Below are 19300 nucleotides of genomic sequence, written 5' to 3'. Positions count from 1 at the left end.
TTCTGCTTCCTTGTTGCCGTGTCCTGAGCTGCTTTCTTCTACCACACTCTTCTGCTGTGATGCTCTCACCTCAGGCCCAGAGTAGTAGAGTCAGTCATCTATGGACTGAGACCTCTGAAACCATGAGCCCCAAATAAATTTTTCTTCCTCTGTTGTTTTTGTTGGGTCTTTTGGTCACAGTGATGAAAAAGCTGACTAAAACATGGTGGATGGCCAAGCCACTGTTGTCTGGAACAGGAGCCCTGCCCAAGGCATAGGACATCATGGTCTGGCTGGCCCAGGGGTGCTCAGTGCCAGCTGTGCCCTGCAGGAACCCTTGAGTTGAGGGTGGTCACCTGGCAGCATGAACACCAGGAAGGAATACACAGATGACCTGGGTAACCAACTCATTCTCCATGAGGCTTGCTGTATGAGTCTATCTGGGAGTTATTCCCAGCATATCCTCCGTTAGCGCCCCCTCCACCATCCCCACAGGTGTGTTTGTCCCCGGGGTACCAAGAAGAAACAATTTTAGCTGGGGGAGGTGGTCAACATGGAGCATTTCTCCTCATTTCCTTTTCTATTTCCCATTCCTGTCAGAGCCCATTCTAAGTAGTTTCTCTTCTCCTAAGAGAAAACAGCCTCACAATCATGCCCCATAGTATCCTATGACCCAAGGAGATCCCTAGCACTCTGTGGAAAATAGCACAAGAAGACTTCATAGGAATCTATTCTGTCATGTTGCTAACCTCAGGAGTGACTTCAGGAACACAATCCTCTCTGGGCCTCAGTTTCCATTTGTAAAATGGTTGTCCGGTATGCAGAGAGTATTTCCCATTTACCCTTCTTGCCATATTCTATGTATGATTCCACAGATCTGTCTTCCAACTCATGAATTCCTCTCTTTGGCTATGTTAATTCATTTAACCTGTCCACTGAATTAGTTTTTGTTTCTTCTCTCTAGGGGTTTTTACTGGGCCTTTCTTACACATAATGGCTTTTAAAGAGACAGGTCAGGGAACCCAAATGAGGTCTGGCAGTTGCTAAATATCCACACTCCACTTATACAACAGGGAAATTACTACTGTGGGGTGAGTTCATGGAGCCATGAGAACAACTGTGAGACAATCACCTGACCTTCAAATGCCCTCACTTTGGCCAGGAGACCACGTTCACTGAATTCATCTCAATGACTAAAAGTTTAAATTCTAGAAGTTCTTTCTATTCTTTTCCCCTGATACTTTCTTCCTATGTTGCCTTGTTGGTCTTATACCTTCTTTTAGCTCTTTGGTTTTATTAAATACATTTATTTTATTGTCTTGTAGACTATTTTATCATCTATAGATATTGAGAGACTAACTCTTCTGTTTTTTGAATCTGCTGATTCTTGTCTTAGTGGTACATTTTATCTTGTGGCTTTCTATTTCTTTATTATTAGCTCATCATTTAACAAGAGTGACTGTCATAGCAGTTCTATAGTTTCTATAAAGTGGCTTTCATATGTGTATCTGCTAGAACCCTAGGAGTTTATTAGTTTCCATCTTTTTTTTTTTTTTTTTTCTGGATTAGGGTTCCCAAATCACTTGATTGGTGTAAATGTAGTCCCTATACCTGTGAGTACCTCAAGCTTGGGCTTCTGAACTCTAAGGATAACTCACCTTTTTTTTCATGATCCTAGGAGGATGGAAGTTTCCTTCTACCTTCCCCAGGGCAGTGGCAGCTCAGTCTGACTTACTAAAAAGTCCTCACATTTAGAAGAATCAGAAACTGTTGCCACTCGTTTGCTTACTGCTGGCTGTCAATAACATATCAGCTCCATGAGGAATGAGGCCTCATCTGTCTTTCTCACTAGTGTATTTTGAGGGCCAGCATGGTGACTGCTCAGTGGGCTCTCGGTATGTGTTTGTGAGATAAAGGAAGGAGAGCTGTGTGATTTCTGAGGGCTGAGCTACCAGAGCTGGTTGGAGAGTTCCCTGGGTTGGATGACCCCTAAGTCTCCCACTTCTGTCGCCACCACCCTTCACCCACGCCTATCCTTGCATGCAGGCAGCAGCACCCAGGGCTGGCCTGCTGGGTGGACTCACTGGAGATAGAGGTGTAGACGGCAAAGGCCCGGAGGCTGGTCATCTCCTTCCTGCGGGTCATCTCCACCCGGGTGCAGAAGATGTTCTCCCAGGCATACAGCTTGAGCAGCTTGATGCCACGAAGCATCTCATTGGTCTGCTTCAGTCTCTCGTTGGAATATTCCTGAGGGGGTCAGTGAGACAGAGGGGAGATGCCTTTGTGCCCACCCTACCCAAGAGGGAGGCACTGAGTCAATGCCCTCACCCTTCACCCAGCTCTTGTCCCTAGGGGGATGCTCCCTGCCCTTTCCTTTAATCTTATTTCACAGACACAGAAGCTGAGGCCTGCAAGTGAAGTGTCCTCCCAAAGGTCAATGACCGTGTGGGTATGGAAGAGGGGACCCACTGATGTGAGGGTAAGGGAGGAAACAGACATTGAGGAAGGATGGGGAGAGGGGACCTTTGGACACTCACCAGTGTGCTCCGCTGGGCTTGGGAGAGCTTGGTGGCCACAAAGTATTGGACAGGAGCCAGTAGAATAATGACAGCTGCTCCAATTAAGGCACTGACCCCGAGGATGTAGTAAAGGAGAATCACACCCACAATGATCTGGGGGAGGGTAGCAGGATGAGTTCTCTCACCTGGAGGCTGCCCTGCCAAGGGCAAAATTCCCCTCCCCAGTTCACTACAGTGGGACAGGCCTTGGTGCTCAAGGATCCAGATGGTCTTGGGGATCCAGATGGTCTTGGGCATGGGAGGAGGTGTGACAAAGCACTCTCAGAAGGAGGGATCAACATGATGGACTCTCACACGAGCCATTTCTGGGCTGGTAACTAATTGTATTACCTGCAAGGTTGCTTCGCTCTCATGTCTACTTCTCTGATGGAAGGGTCAGAGCTGAGATTGCACAGTGAGTGTGACGGCATGTTTTGTTCTGTGTGTTGGCTACCAAGGCTGACATTTTACTCTCAGTGGAAAAAAGTGATTCCTGAATGAAGGGGCAAAATTGCAGCATCCATGCCAGACAAAACCAGCTCTTGGTCCCAGAGACTGTTTTTCACTCTCATGCTTCTGGTGTCTTTAATTTTTTAGTGAACCTGGCAGGTATTCTTTGATAAGAGCATTCATTGTTTTTAGCTTTATGTAAATGACTGCCTGCTTGTGAATATTTATGAGAAGTGTAAATCATTCTCATCAGTCCCCAAAGGACCAAGATGACAGTTTCTCAGGTTGCCATTAAAGGCAGGCACCTCATTTATAAATACAGGACATATTCTAGAAGAATAGATGTGCTAGCTTCCTTAGTTGAAAAGAGAAGGGATGAAAGATTGCCTGGCTTGGCCCTGCAGTCCCTGAGCCCTGCACCAGACCAGTATTAAGCTCCCTGCACCACTTCAAGGATGGAGTAGGCGGAGGATGTGCAATTTCTATTAATCACAGAAAGCATTAGCATGTATCTGAGAGTTCTGGATTGACCCATCGTCACCTGCCTCCCAGTGATTAACTGATGTTATATGCTGGCACAGATGGGCAGAGGGCCACGTTAGAGGAGATGAACTCCTACCCCTGCCAGCCCCAACCTGTCATCCTCCGGGGAAGTTCTCCCTGCATCCAGTCCATTTCCACATGAGCTGTCCTCACAAGTAGGCAATGAGGCTGTTCTTTGGTCACTGGGGTTATTCCAGACTCTGAGAAACCTCCCAGGGAACCCCAGGGTCATTAACAAGGCACCTGTGGGGGGTCAGTGTCCGTACCCACACCACCTCCAAGGGATTGAGAGTGACTGGGGCAGGAGCTGAGGATGCAGCTGCTGCTCCCAGGCTCCTCCTGATGCTTCTATGCCCCATCCTCTCCCATGCTTTCTAGATTCCTTGGTCCATTCTTTTCTTTTCTACAGTGGTTAGAATAGCTCTCTTGGGGGATAATACCAGAAGTCGCTAATTCCAGGTGTGCAAAGCAAGAGTGGTTAATAAAAGGGTTATCCTGTCTCCTATTCACAGGTTAGAAAGTATCTACTGCAGTGGGGAGATCATAGTCTTTGGGGTCTTTGGCCCTGAGTTATTGGCAACTCCAGCACTTATCAGTTATGTAATCTTGGGCAAATTATTTAACCTGAGTCTCAGCACCTTATTTATTTATTTGTTTATTTATTTCGTACTAAGGATTGAACTCAGGGGCACTTGACTGCTAAGCCACATCCCCAGTCCTATTTTGTATTTTCTTTAGAGACAGGGTCTCACTGAGTTGCTTACCACCTTGCTTTTGCTGAGGCTGGCTTTGAACTTGAGATCCTCCTGCCTCAGCCTCCTGAGCCTCTGAGATTACAGGCATGTACCACTGCACCTGGCTTCATATTTAAAATGGTGATTATAATGCCTATGTCGCAGGACTTTTGTGAAGGTTAAATGAACCTCTTTGATAAGCACCTAGAATAGCAACTGGCATGAAGTTGGAGATCAATACAAGGTGGCTAACTCTTCTTGAAAATAAAAAATGGGGCAATGGAGCTACGTGCAATATTATAAAAAGCTTCTTATGCTCTGTGGCCAACCAGGCTGCACAGAGATCCCTGGCCATAGGAGCCCTGTCACAAAGGAACCACAGAAAGGAGACATGGTGCTGTTACTGGTTCCCTATGTGGTCTTGGACCCTTGTCCTCTCTGGGCCTCAGATACACATGGAATGAGGAAACACAGGTTTCTACTATGGCTGAGTTCCTTAACCTTGATACATTTCAGGGGAGCCCATGCAGTCCCTAAATTGTATGCATAATGTGTGAATAAGATTTTTTTTTTTCTTTCTGAGAAACAGAATTTGAAAAGTATATGTAGAAGAGTGGTTGCCTAGAGCTGGGGGCCGGGATGGGTAGTGACTGCCAATGGGGACTGGTTTCTTTTTGGGGTAGGAAAATGTTCTAAATTTGTGATGGTTGCACAATTCTGTGATTACACAGAAATCCACGGAATTGTATCATTTGAAGTAGGTTAATTATATCTCAATGAAGCTGTTTTTTTTAAAGTGTATGTTACCAAAATAAATAAAAAAATAAAAAAAGATTATGAACTGGGAGAGCCCTTGGAGCTTGTACAGGAATGGGGCAATGGAGCTACGTGCAATATTATAAAAAGCTTCTTATGTTCTGTGGCCAACTGGGCTGCACAGAGAATCCTGGCCAGGCTATTTCCTTGCCTTGGGGCTGAGATTATATCAACTCTTTTTTGAAGGGTGGTGCTGGGGATGGAACCCAGGGCCCTGCCCATGCTAAGCAGGTGCTCTACCACTGAGCTACCTCCCCAGCCTTCAACACTCAACAGAACTCCTGTGTGCTGGCCAAATCTTTAAGTGGCAAAGGTTATAGTCTTGATGAACTAAAAATGGAAAACCAGTCAAGTGCACTGGTGTGCATCTGTAGTCCCAGCTACTTAGGAGGCTGAGGCTGAGTTCAGGAGCTTGGGGACAGCCTGGACAACAGAGCGAAAGCCCTCCTCAAACAACAACAGATCAGAAAACCAAATGCTTTTCATGATAAATATGCAAAGTAATTAATTAGTGCAGATAAAAGTCTCTGCCCCCTCCCTCATTTTGTAAGGGTCCAATTTCACAAATGAGAGGACCTGGGACAGGGCCAGCACAGGGCTGGGTTATTAATTACCAGCTAGTTTTCTTAGTAGTGATGTACAGGCAACAAACACCGTAAGTACTAGTAATGATAATGCAGCAGGTTTGGTGGATGAAATCTTACAAAACAGGTTGTTCAAGGGGACACAACAGAAAGTTCTTGTGGGTAAAAAGCTGGTGTTTACATTAGATGAGCTCTCCAGGCCCTTCTGTGCTTTAAGTCATTGGTCCTTCTTGGCAGAGGGGAGCAGGGTAATCTGTGCATGCGTATTTACTACTGGGAACTGCATAGCTAGCTGTTCCACCTGTCCTATATCATGTCTTCTCTAGCTGTCTCCTTCTATGAGTTGCTGCTTCTACTTTCCTTCTATTTTACCTTTAAGTTTTATAGGCAAGGAGGACCAATACACCTCACTTGCGATTAAGGTTTATGCAATCTGTATTCCAAGAACCAAAGGGTTCTGATATAGCCTCACCCTCAGCAAACACATATATGTCAAGGGATCTGTGTTTACCAAGTGACCACTCTGCTGAGCACTCTGCTTGTTGTTTACCTATATTATCTAACTGAATCATCATTGCAACTACAGACAGTAGGAATTGTCTCCATTTCATAGATGGGAAAACCAAGGCTCACAGAGGCTAAGTATTTGTATCAGCCTGTCTCACCCAAGTCCAGACAGCTTCCACTACACTAGGCCAATCCTGTGGACCCTGAAGGCTCTTTAGAAATGGGTCTGGGATTTTAGTTTCTGGCCTGAGCACCAAAGTGAAAATTCATTACCATGACAGGGATCAGACTCCATGGAAGAACAACTGCAGAGACAAGAGTGTTAAGAGGCCAGGATCAGGTAAGGAGGATTCTCCTACTAACATCTGGGAAGAGTGTGTTTGCTCCTGGGCCAATGCTGGAAGTTGTCCAGTTTTAAAAACATTTCACATTTTCAATTTCCAAAAACAATACATACTTATTAGAGAGTTTAGAAACACATGAAGAAAACAAAAACCATTAATCACTTGCAATCCTATCTTGGGGCCTTGCACTTCCTTTCTCTGATGGACTTTGTGCAAGTGTGTGTGTGTATGTGTGTGTGTGTGTGTGTGTGTGTGTGTGTGTGTATACATATTCCAGTTTAGTAGGAAGCCTACTGCACATACTATTTTGTAACTTATTCTTTTTGTTTAAAGATACATCATAATCCTAGTGACTTGCTGTCTCAAAATAAAAAATAAACAGTGCTGGGGATAGACCTCAGTGGTTAAGCACCTCTGGGTTCAATCTCTAGTACCCAAATAAATACATAAAGATACATCAGGGGCTGGGGCTGTAGCTCAGTGGCAGAGTGTTTGCCTAGCACATATGGGGCACTGGGTTCTATCCTTAGCACTGCATAAAATAAACAAATAAAATAAAAACATTCTGCCCATCTACAACTACAAAACATTTTTTAAAAAAGATACATCAGGATCATTTTGTAGTGTAATTAAGCACTTTGTTACAACATAAATTTTAATGTCTGCAGAAATGATTCAGTGTATTTACAGTTAAGGATGGCTGAAGTTTCAAAGTCTTAATGACGCAGCTATCTCTGATTATTAACAGATAGTTAGATACTTGCAATGTCTGAGATACTAAAGGGACCTAGATGTACACCTCATGGGGACACCAAGGGGTGAGAGATACAGGCAAACCAGAATGGAAAATGGTGAACTCCTAGTCCCTGGACATATACCAGCAGATTATGGTTCTGTATCCTGTTTCCACCCCTAGCACGCCCCCCACCCCCTCACCCCAGCACACGTTCAGTACCTGTACTGGCATAGCCCAGAGGTTTGGGCACAAGAAGAAAAACCACATGAGTTGGTTGGTGTCGATGGCCACCAGATTGCAGATCTGCCCAGCAGTCATTTCCCCCATGGACAGGTTGGAGGTGGACAGGTGCATAATTTTATTATAAATCTTGGTCTAGAAGTGAGAGCAGTGTTTCACATTCATCATCATCACCATCCTGTTCACCAGCCCAGATGCTGCAGTTCTGGAATGTGCCAGGGTTCCCCATGCAGCCCTAGAGCAGTTCTCTAAGGGGCCTGTATTCCTATTCTAGTTTTACAAATGAGGCAACGAAAGGCTCAGAGAGATAAAAGGCTCAGTTACAGATCAAGTAAATCAGGGAAGGAGCCATGAAACGAGGATGTGGGAAGCTCCTTCCCAGAAGCGAGGCCTTTCCCTTGAGCCACAGGGTTTAATTAGTTCTTAAATCTTAAAAGCAGATCTTTGTGTCCTCTTGTATTCCTGATTTACCAGGGACCAGTGGAGAACATATTTCAAAGCCATAAAAATGATGAAGTGGGGAGCTGCCTGCTACAGTGTGGCCTTCTCCACCCTGGGGCGGTGGTACACTCTGGGGTCAAGTCTGTCATCGATGAGTCTCGAAACAAACCCAGGGTTCAGTCTCAGAAGAGCTGATGTGAGACACAACCATGAATGTTAGTCACTCCCAGCACCATCCCTGGAGTCCAGCCGCCCCAAGGATCTCCAGGGGGCAGTTAGGGAACAGTCACGGTAAAGGTTCCCCACGAGCTCTGGACCTAAAAGCTTTATGTGCTGAGTGAGTGTGCCTCCCACAAAGATTGCAATTTTCAGGCTATGTGCTCTTGAACAAGGAAAAAGTCATTTCTGTCTTAAATGTCCTAGGGATGCCTCCTCTCTAATGCAATTCTATTGTGCATCCTGCTGTAAAGTGGATTCCCAGTTCTTAATTCATCTTTTGTGTAAACTCAGGCTTTTTTTTGGTGGGGGGAGTCATGTTTTCTTAAAGGAGAAACCTACTCTATATCTTTATAGGCATCATGGATAAGGTTTAAAATAAGGACAATGATATCTATATACTTCCAAGGTTATGTGAAATCAGGTCTTAAAGGATAATCACCTACTTTCAATGAAGTAGGGACACAGAATAATCTGTCAAGTAAAGCACTATTAAGTAAAGGCCAGGATATGTGGAATAGAACACCAACTGAGAGCTGGTATATATTTTTAAAAATTATATATAATTCAGGACTTCTACTTAATAACTTTTCATGCAATAAACATGGCTATTCTCAAACTCATGAAGACACAGACTCTCATCTATGAGGGTAAATTCTCTGTAAGCAATTTTCTGGAATCTCTGATAGGAAGAAGGTTTTCTATTTTCTACTTTGTTTCCAAGACGAATGCCAGTGTTTTTTGTGACATATGAATCAGTCTCTCTTATTAATGCAAAAGATTCAGTTTGATAAAAACGATTACATGCTAATACATTAAGAAGCCATTTTTGGCTCTTTTTAGTGTAATTGGAAAATTCTGGGCTGGTGTGATTTATGACATATAAACAGAAAATAGATTTAATCACAAAACTATCCAACCACAAAATTGGTTGCAGTTGTACAAGTCTGTCTGTCACTGGAGGGGTCTGAGCAGAGGCTGGGATTTTTGGAGAGATTTTCTAAACTGAGCAACAGTGTGATTCTTCCTAGCTCTGAAGCCCCATGAATCTTAGAAGGTTTTAGATTTTCCTGGGCACTTTCCACCATTCTTATATGATGACATCCCTAAGAAAATACTCTGTTTTCTCCATGAAAATCCAGTGGAGGTAGGTAGTACTTCCTGTATAGCTGTGCAGGTTTTGCACTATACAGTTTTAGGGGCAACATTCATAGACACAAAGGTAGTCAGAGTTTGGTCCTTAATACTGTCCCCAGCCCAGAATGTACCTTTCTCTTCTCAGTCCCTTTTCAGCACAGCCTCTGATTCTAGCTCACACAGGACAGTCAATGTTACTGATTCTGAAGAACATTTTTGAAGGATTCGGTGGCTTTGGGATTTTACTACAACTTCATGGAATCACTGGGTATGGCAGAATCATCTAGCTGTCCTCCATTCTCCCCATTGCACAAAGGGAATTTCTAGCAGTAGCATATGTGGTCTCAGATGATTGTGTAGCTGCTGTATCAGCTCTGACTCAATGTGAAACATTAACAAACTCCTATCCTATTTAAACTACTCTCCTAGAGGGTTCTCTGTTCTAATCACTGAATCAGAACTCTAATGAAAACACTGGAACCTCATCACCACCATCTTCAAAAGGGTCTTGAATTCTCCCTGGCTTTGAGGATTATTCCCAGCCACTCTGAGATGGAAGCCACAGAAGGCAGGACCAAGAGCCTAGATCTAAGTCACACATCAGACTGACAAGTCTCTCATTAGTGACCCCAGATTTAAGAGCTCAAACAGAGCTCTTAAACAGATCTGCTATGTCTAACCCATTTCTACTTTTGCACCCAAAGAAGCCTATGTGGTAGCAGAACTCTGGAACAGCACCCAGAGAAGGATTCTGAGGTTATATCTGCACTCAGCAGGAAAGAATGCCACGACTGACTGATGGGTGATGTCTGCCACGTGCAAGGATGGGTAGGCCCAAGGGATGAGCAGCGGACATCCCAGGTCTAGTCCAAGGCAGAACCAGAGCCAGAAGTACTTACTACATGTCCCAGGTCCCACCCAAGACACTTTGCACTATCTCACACTGCCTTCCTAATCATTATTTTCAAACACCAATGAAAGGCAACAAATATAAATTCAAAACAGAGTTATTGCTGATAAAATAATGCAGTTCTTATTGTGAAGTGAAAAAAAAATCATCATCCAAGTACCTGTATTGCTCCTCTCAAGTTAATTCCAGTTTCAATGGCCACATAGTAGGATGCTTGTAGAAACGTCCTTTGCAGTAGAAGGGCAAGGAACAGGAGCACAGCTAAGACGTAGGCATTAGCAAGGAACTCTTGGGATGAGACAAAGTAAACCCCGAGGAATTGTGTCTGTTGGAAAGAAATGTTCAGAGGTGTTTGTCATTGCCAGCAAAATGACACCATTGGTACATATCCCTGCGTCATCATGGCCATGATTAGTACAGGACCCCTTGCTTGTAAAGCCTTGTGCAATTGTTTATGAGTGAAAAATCAGACTGATAAGCCCAACTAAACATCTGCTAACTACAGGGAGGGCAGTCTTCCACTTGGGGGGAGAGAATGAGGCTAGTTCTAATCTCAGACTCGTAAATATGACTCTCGGCATTGTGGCCCAGGAGAGCTGACTCTGAATGAAACAAGAATAAATAGAGCAAAGCACAGAGAAGCCAAATCTAGAACTGTTAGAGCAAATCCCATGATGTGTTCTCTGCTGCAGAAATGCAATCAACAGAGGCCTTGTCCCCCACTTACCAACAGCCTGTTGTGTGGTAGCTTCTGGGCAGAAAAGACCAGTGGGAAACCTGGCACTGTGATGCTCCCGGGGGACAGATGGGAACTCAGCGCTTACAATAGACGAAAAAGACTTCAGAGCTAAGCCCCCGCAGGCTCAGCTGTGGGCTCCCAGGACCTCCTTGTAAATGGAGATTCTTTTTCTGCACTTCTAGCAAGATTTCAGATTATAACCAGTGAAGAAAAACATTTTGCCTTTGTTACTAAAGATACCACAGAACAACAGTGTGTCTGTTTCCAAATTCAGCATCACTAGCTCCTAGGAAAACTTTGATCTTGATAAGTCCATCCCTCTCCAGCAGAGGCACATCAATATTTCCATGAAGACAGAACTATCCCCTTTCTGAGACTCTGCCCTGAACTTTGCATGCTATTTGGAAGGGTGTGGGAGCTGCTGCAGGGTAAAGAGGATGAGAACAAAGTGATGAGAAGGAGCCCAGAGGCATGTCCCCAGCCAGGATCAGGCTGGGAGGGGCAGGGCTCTCAGTGGAAGCCCTGTCCTGCAGTCAGAAATTCCTGGACCTTGTCTACAGAGCTTCCCAATAGCAGAAAAGACCCCCACTCTTGGTTTAAGAGGGGCACTCCAAACCAGCTTTCATTGCTCTCTGGAACTGTCTGGTCTTGTTTACAGATATCTCCTTAGCTTTGAGGGATGAGGTCTCTCTCTGTTGGGGGCACAGGAAAAAGACACAGGGAGACCACTGAGGGATATGTACAAGACTCCAGACAAAGGCCCTACCATGGATGGGCCCCTTGGCTCTCTGTCCCATTTGCTAATGCACCAGAGGGAAAGATAGAGGTAGGAGGTAGAAGGTAGAATGGCAAAGATGGGTTGGTGTCAGCAAAAAGGGCCTTAAAATTAGGTCACAGGGGAGAAACTCGATTTTACAGAGGAGGAAGGGACAGGTGACAGGGTCAGCTGTATACATGAGAAAGGCACCATCATCTGGCCCCATTTTACTCATGAGGAAATGGAGTCTCAGCATGGCTAAGTGGCTGGGCCCAGACCACATGCTGGTGAGGAGATAACACATGAATATGAACTGGTGTGATCCCAAGACATCACCAGAGACCCACTGCCTAAGCTTCATCCAGACCATTTACCCTGAGTCAATCCTTCATAGGCACCTGGTTCAGGGACACCCAGGCCTGTTAAGATGCCCTGGGATTCTTCTGTTCCACCAATCCTCTGCAGAGACCCAGCTCTGGAGAATGGAATCCATTATTTTAAAACAATGAAACATGTTGTAGGTATCATCCCAAGGGAAATAATTTAACATAAGGAAAGTTGTTTGTTTCTAAATTAGGGCATGGGGAGATGCAAAACCCACACAAATGTCCAGCCATTGGGAATGGCCGGGGACATTATGATACTCATGGGAACATGGTGCACCCAAGACTACCCATCACCACGAGAACTCTAGAGCAGTATGGAATGCCATATGTGCTGTGTCACAGGCTGAGGAGTGAGGGCAGGAGAGGTCAACTGAGCACACATGTTGGCTAGACTGTGGGTGTCCTTGTCCATGGCACTCCTCAATATTTGTACATTTTTAAAAAGCAACAAATTCTCCATGGCAGCTCTAAAGGCAAAACCTTGGTCCTTCTCACTCGCAAACACACATACCCCCCCAAACCAACAACAAATTTCTGTGGATCAAGAATTGTGTGATCCATTAAAAAAAAAAAAAAAAGACAATCCTGCTACAGGCGTAAGTCATTAGGTCATGATCAGATCTTTCTTTAAGGAGAGAGTTACAACACTAAGAGTTCATCTCACTCCATGAGATGATTTTGGCAATTAGGAACATGAACAGTAATAACTGCTGGTGAGGATGTGGGGAAGAAGGTACACTCTTACAGTGTTGGTGAGACTGCAAATTAATACATTTACTCTGGAAAGCAGTGTGGAGACTCCTCAAAAAACTAGGAATGGAATCACCATATGACCCAGCTTTCACATGCCTCGGTATTTATTCAAAAGAACTAAAATCAGCATACTATAGAAATACCACCACTTCAATGTTTATAGAAGCACAATTCACAATAGTCAAATTATGGAATCAATCTAGATGCCCGTCAATAGATGAATGGATGAAGAAAATGTGGTCTATATATACAATGGAGTTCTACTCAACCATAAAGAAGAATGAAATAATGGCATTTGCTGGTAAATGGATGGAAATGGAGAACATCATGCTAAGAGAAATAAAGACTCAGAAAAATAGGGGTCACATGTTTTCTCTCAAATGTGGAAGCTAGAGCAAAATAACGGAAAGAAGGCAGTAGAGGAGGGGATGGGATATCATAAAGATACAGGGAAGATCAGTGAAGTAGGAGAATGAGGAGGGAGGAAGGAAGGGAAAAGGGAAGAAAAAAGGAAAGATTTTAACCAAACCATGTTATAGTCATATATAAAGGTACCAAAGGGAATTTTACCTTTATGTATATGTAGAAGAAAGGAAGTTTATAAGAGTAAAGTAGGGTGAATAGGGGAGCAAAGAGGGGGGAAAAGGAGGAATGGGGATTGAAATCAAATTCTTTGCATGTATGATTTTGTCAAAATGATCCAAATACTATGTACAATTATAATGCTCTAATAATTTTTTAAAATTTAAAACAGAGAGACAGTTTCAAAGGGATGGAACCTGGAATAGCTAGGTTTTGGTTAAGAAGCAGGAAAAAGACTAGCCAAGAGGGCTGGGAAGTCCAGTGGGAAGAGGGCCCTGGGACAACAGGTGTGAGGACATCAACCAGCATCCTGAAGGCCCCACAGCTGGAAGAAAAGACCAAGGACCACAGCTTGATGTTTGTGGCAGATAAAAGCTCTAGAAGCTCCTATGTCCTATTCTTGTATTTTCACAAGTTCTCAGGGAAGAAGCTGTGTTTGTTTCGAGGGATTTCCCCAGTAGCTCAATAAATACTATTTTTTTTTCTTTTGTTTGGTACTGGGGATTGAACTCAGGGGTACTTGACCACTGAGTCACATTCCCAGTCCTATTTTGTATTTTATTTAGAGACAGGGTCTCACTGAGTTGCTTACCACCTTGCTTTTGCTGAGGCTGGCTTTGAACTTGAGATCCTCCTGCCTCAGCCTCCTGAGCCTCTGAGATTACAGGCATGCACCACTGCACCTGGCTTCATCTTTAAAATGATGATTATAATGCCTATGCTGCAGGACTGGAAATGTCCCCTTCTGGGTGCTCTGGAGCTTAAAGAAAAGCAGGTCACTTGGGTTCTTTCTTTCTATTTTGGCATGGGTCAAAAGGTGAGTTTTCCATCTGGGAACCCCTGGGAAAAAAATTTAAGAAACTGTCTTTGATTGCCCACAGAATATTTGACATTGTGGTGAAGAGCCTAGATTTGGAGGTCAGCCAAATCTGAGTTTGAATACCAACTCATCATATAGTCACTGGGTCCTTAGGAAAATTCTTGACCTCTCTGAGCCTGTTTCCTCACCTATAAAATGAGCTCATCAAGGGCATCTACTTCAGAGAGTTTGTTACGAGGATTCATTATCCATTGCAGAATTGATTTTCCTGTATCTCCTGAGGGTCCAGCAGGAAGATGGGTGCTAGGCACACAAATCATTTAGTGCAGTGTCTGTCTGAACTCTTGGGGGACTTGGGGTCAATCTGGAGAGAGACAAGGGGTGCTTTGATGTGGAAGCACAGGGTATGCTAGGGGCACAGGGGGACATTCTAATTCAATCCGGAGAAGGCTTCCTGGTAGAGAAGGCGTTGAGTGGAGTCTTGGTGGCTGAGGAGGAGTCAGAGAAGGGAAGGTGGGCACCTCAGACCAGAGCAGCCAAGAGGCCAGTTTACACAGATGTCCCCAAATCACAGAAACACCAATGCATTTAAGCTCATTAAGACACCCATAGTGATGGCCACAAATATAGCCACCCAAACAGGGATGGAACACACACACACACACACACACACAGAGGGGGAGGGAGATAGGCACTCTGAGGGACCCAGGGACAAGTGAGAACACACAGATAAAACCATAAGCCGTTCCCAGGAGAGTGTGTTCAGGAACACACTCACACAAACCTACACGTTTGCCCACTGAGGGTTTGAGGTTGTTGAGGCTTTGGCCCTTAGATCCAGCCCAGACTGTTCTTTCTTTTTCTGGCTCAGCTGACAGCCCAGAGCAGCGCTGGCAGGTTTCAGACACCCACAATTCTCCATGAATCCAATTCCCTTGCCCTCCAGCCAGATCAGTGGCATCTGCCGCAAGGTGACAGATTGGGAGTAGGGGGTTGGGCGGGAAAGGGGAATGGAGAGAACTAGATCATGGGTGGAGTCCAGCCTGGGTCCCAGTTTTCCCTGGGGACTGGCCAGGGAAAAGAGCATCAGCGACCTGTCAGGTCATAACAGTAACTAAAGAAGTCAGAGACGTTCATCTGTGTAGATGCCAAGGGCCAAGAGTGTCTTGGAAGAGGACAGGGCAGTCACTGATAAAGAGTTAACAATGGGAGTCCGGGTGTGCAGACTGCAGCAGGATGGATTCAGGCTAGGCTTCCTCACCCAGTCACTCACTGTCCACCACCCAGCATGTAGCCCGGGGGTCTCCTTCTTCACAGGTTCATAAGGACCAGAAGAGCACTTGACCCTGTGTTCCAACTGCTGGAAAGATGAACCAAATGAGCTCAGCAAATGACCTCTTTCTCCCATTTTCTGGGTTCAGAAGCCCAAATGAGAATCAAGCCATATCCCAGGCAACCACATCATTGAGCGCTCTTTGCTGCAGATGCTGGAGAGTGTATTTACTTTCAACTCTCGTTTCTATGTCGGAAATTTGCTGATTGTATTTGAGCTGCAGGGAACAAATATTAAATCTGATAAAGCCTGCTGCCATTGAGGCAGGACCATCTGTCCCAGGGATTTATGTGTTGATAAGGAACTGGGACAAGAACATTCCAATGAGAGGACAATAAATCCCAGGGTTTGTGTATAAATAAGGAGAAAAAGAGATGGCAAAGGTAATGCTCAGATGAACTAAAAGTCTAAGTGCTGTTCTCACCATCTCTGGAACATCCTGCCACAGCACTCCCTCCTCTGAAGAATTCTCCATGGGTTTTAGGAAACACAGAAAGAAGAGGATGATGTGAACAAACTGATAAGGGATCTGGCCCTTGTCATTTCCCCCTAATATTAACAAATAGTTTCGTGTAGCTGCAGGATTGTCGATGTAGAGTATTCTGGGGTTGCTTATGGTCAGACTAAAGTTGACACTTCTGTGGATAAGAAAAGTGACAATTCCCCCTTTCTTTTTTGGACCAAGTAAAGACCAGAGGCTCAAAAGGTCAAAAAAGGCCTCAAAATCCATCAAAGTTTAAGTAAGCAAAAAGAATTCTTTCATCCTTAATCAAACAAGAAATCTTCCCATCTGTCCAACTCCTGTCAAGGTCCCATTCAAATATTCTCCTCTGTGAAGCTGTCCATGACCACTGGCTGAATTAGTTTCTCCCTGTTATGGTTTGGACGTGAGGTGTCCCCAAAAGCTCATGTGTGAGACAATGTAAGAAGGCTCAGAGGAGAAATGACAGGGTTTTGAGAGTCTTAACCTAGTAAGTGAAAAAATCCCTGATGGGGTTAATTGAAGGGGTAGGGTATGGCTGGAGGAGGTGGTTCATTGGGGGGCGTGGCTATGGGGTACATATTTTGTATCTGGAGAGTAGAGGCTCTCTCTTTGCTTCCTGATGATGTGAGCTGCTTCCCTCTGCCACACTCTTCCACCATCATGTTCAGCCTCACCTCTAACCCTGAGGAATGGAGCCAGCAGTCTACAGATTGAGACCTCTGAAACTGTGAGCCCTCGAATAAAGTTTTCCTCTTTAAAATTGTCCTGGTCAGATCATTTAGTCATAGCAGTGAAAAAGCTGACTAAGACACTCCCTCTTTCCACAGTTTCCCATGTATTCCTCCTCACAGTCACATGTAACACAAAACATAAAAATATTTTATTCAGATTTCTCTCTCCCTTACTGGATTTCACAATCCTTGAGGCCAAAGGTGATGGTTTGATAACAGTTAATTTAGTATCTTGGTTGAAAGTGTCCCGACTATGGAGTGAAAGGGTCTTAGATTCCAATCCTGACTCTGTTACTAACTATCTGAAAGATCCTGGGGAAAGCTACTTAACGTCTCTGAACCCCAAGTTTCTGATCTGTAAAATGGAGATAAGAGTACATATCTCGTAAATATGTATATAGGAATTATATCTCAATATGTCTGTTTTTTAAAAAAAGAAAACTCAAAAGAACTCTAAAAGGGTTCTTTTAGAGATTCAATGAGATAACACATGGGTGATCCCTGTGCACAGCTTGGTGTGTACCGTGGCCACTAAGTGGCTGTTACTGTTGTTAACAGTCCTCATCTTAACCAATACTTTCATATTATCACAGCCACAGCTAGGTCTGGTACACAGTAGCATTCAATAAACACTTGCTGAATAAATCAGACAAACAGACCAAGCACATCTCATATTCATGACCACAAATGCTCAGCTGACTAATTATATCTCCAGAAAAATTAATATACATCTCCTGAGGATTAACTACTATCTGCAAGTTTAGCCATAGTGAGATGAATTAACATTACACAAAGAATGTCTTAAATTATTAAGAGCCCTACTTACTAATTCTCTGTATCACTTTTGGACTGTCTGGTTTAAAATGTTATAATGACTTCTTCTCTGAGAAAAGAAAACACTTATAAGGTCAGAAGTTTTCCATTTTGTGCTCCTCTAAATCTAAGAGGCTGCAAAGAATAAAGTACCCTTCAGTTCTCAAAAGTGGCTGCCATTGCCCCCAAACAGGGGAAATAACACCCCAGAAAAAAACTTCCTCTCTTTGTCCAAAACATTTTAGTTTGTAGTATCTTTAGAGATGGAAAGACCATTGGACATCATCTAGTCTAGTGGGTTTAAAGTAAGTTTAAGCAATGGAACCCTTTTGTTAAAAGGAAGCTTTAATGGGAAAGTCCATCATTTTAATAAAACTGGGGGAACTCTGAATGAAATTTGGTGTTGAGGAGAAAAAGTCCCACCCATGGAGGCTTCCTACATTCCTCTACTCTGACAGCAGGCTCCAAGATACCCCTGCAGAACCTCAAGAACTAGGGGATGCACAAGTGTCAATCAAAACTGAAGATGGAACACTAGTGAATTGATTTCTCAAGCTCTGTGTTTACTTCCTTTTTAGATTTTTCAGTTCTCTGCTGTTTTTACCATAACTGGTTCATTTAAATTTCCTAAGCACTAACTTCATTTGTGTGACTGAAATAAAATGGCAGTACACATACACACACACACACACACACACACACACACACACAGAACTAGGGGCTGTAGAATGGAAGAAGATGGAGCCCTGAAAACTTCCTCTGAGTCTATTAGGCTGACCAGGACATAACACATATAACAAATCACAGAAGCTCTAGACACTGGGCAAACACATGTACTTCCTGTAACTTTCTGATTGACTTCGCCAGAGGAGCAGTTATGGCAATGATGGTGGGGTGAGTAGAGCCAGGTATCATAAAATTCTTGAGGCACATGGTCACCTCTTGGCATTTTGGTTGACCTGACACACAGCATCCTCTGCAGGGGGATGTTGCTGAGGGTTTTGTATGCACGTGAGGGGCCATGATCGTACACAATGGCCTCTTGCAATCTCATGCGCAGCTGTGTAAATGGTGGTGAGAGAGACAAACCTTCTAAGGGGTGCCCAACCCTACCCCCGGGGAAGCCTACCTTGGGCTGGAAGTCGTGGTTCTCCTTCCCAAGGTGGTCCACAATCCCAAAGATGCACAGTGGCCCGGCAAAGCCCAGCAAGTCAGCCAAGATACGGAAAGTGCTGCTCAGGACCAAGCGCCTCCCAAAGGCATGGCAGAGGGCCCGCCAGATGGCTCGGGCACCCTGGGTGCTCTGTGTGTCCTTCCGCTGCCCAGAGAGATCCATAGCCAGGTCAGAGTGGCTGAGACTCACTCATGGCAGAGTCCAGCCTCCCAGAATTCTCCTGGCTCCTGATGCCTGGGAAAAGCCAATGGCTACATCCTCTGCAAATAGGTAAGCTCATGGAATCACTAAGTGCACGGTTGGGTGGGTCCTATCCACATCAACCTGGTCTAACAGGGAAATTGAGGTCAGAGAATTGACAAGATCACACAGCTGGTCAGGAACTCTCTGAGGAGGACATGGCATATGCCACATTCATTCACCACTATCCACCACCATGTCTGTCTTGGTGTCCCTGCTGGTGCCTGGGCGGAGGCAGTAAAGGATCACTAGACAGGAGTCAGGAGACTGGTTCTGCAACCTACCAGCTGTGG

General features: G+C 44.5%; 1 protein-coding gene across 3 annotated transcripts in view; it reads right to left on the bottom strand.

The window, feature by feature from the left end:
• Abcc8 (ATP binding cassette subfamily C member 8) overlaps nucleotides 1-19300 on the bottom strand; it is a 73614-nt gene that overhangs the window by 41617 nt on the left and 12697 nt on the right. For all 3 annotated transcript variants that reach the window (XM_047518980.1, XM_047518981.1, XM_047518982.1), the window contains exons 6-10: nucleotides 18723-18911; nucleotides 10356-10520; nucleotides 7471-7626; nucleotides 2517-2651; nucleotides 2064-2226 (exon numbers count right to left, since the gene is read on the bottom strand). In XM_047518980.1, coding sequence (XP_047374936.1) covers nucleotides 2064-2226; nucleotides 2517-2651; nucleotides 7471-7626; nucleotides 10356-10520; nucleotides 18723-18911 — 808 coding nt within the window. The remainder of the gene's footprint in view (nucleotides 1-2063; nucleotides 2227-2516; nucleotides 2652-7470; nucleotides 7627-10355; nucleotides 10521-18722; nucleotides 18912-19300) is intronic.

The sequence above is a fragment of the Sciurus carolinensis genome, chromosome 11 (assembly GCF_902686445.1).
Source record: "Sciurus carolinensis chromosome 11, mSciCar1.2, whole genome shotgun sequence".
NCBI lineage: Eukaryota > Metazoa > Chordata > Mammalia > Rodentia > Sciuridae > Sciurus > Sciurus carolinensis.
The sequence above is the reverse complement of the archived record's forward strand: the minus strand, read 5'-3'. Positions and strand labels throughout refer to the sequence as shown.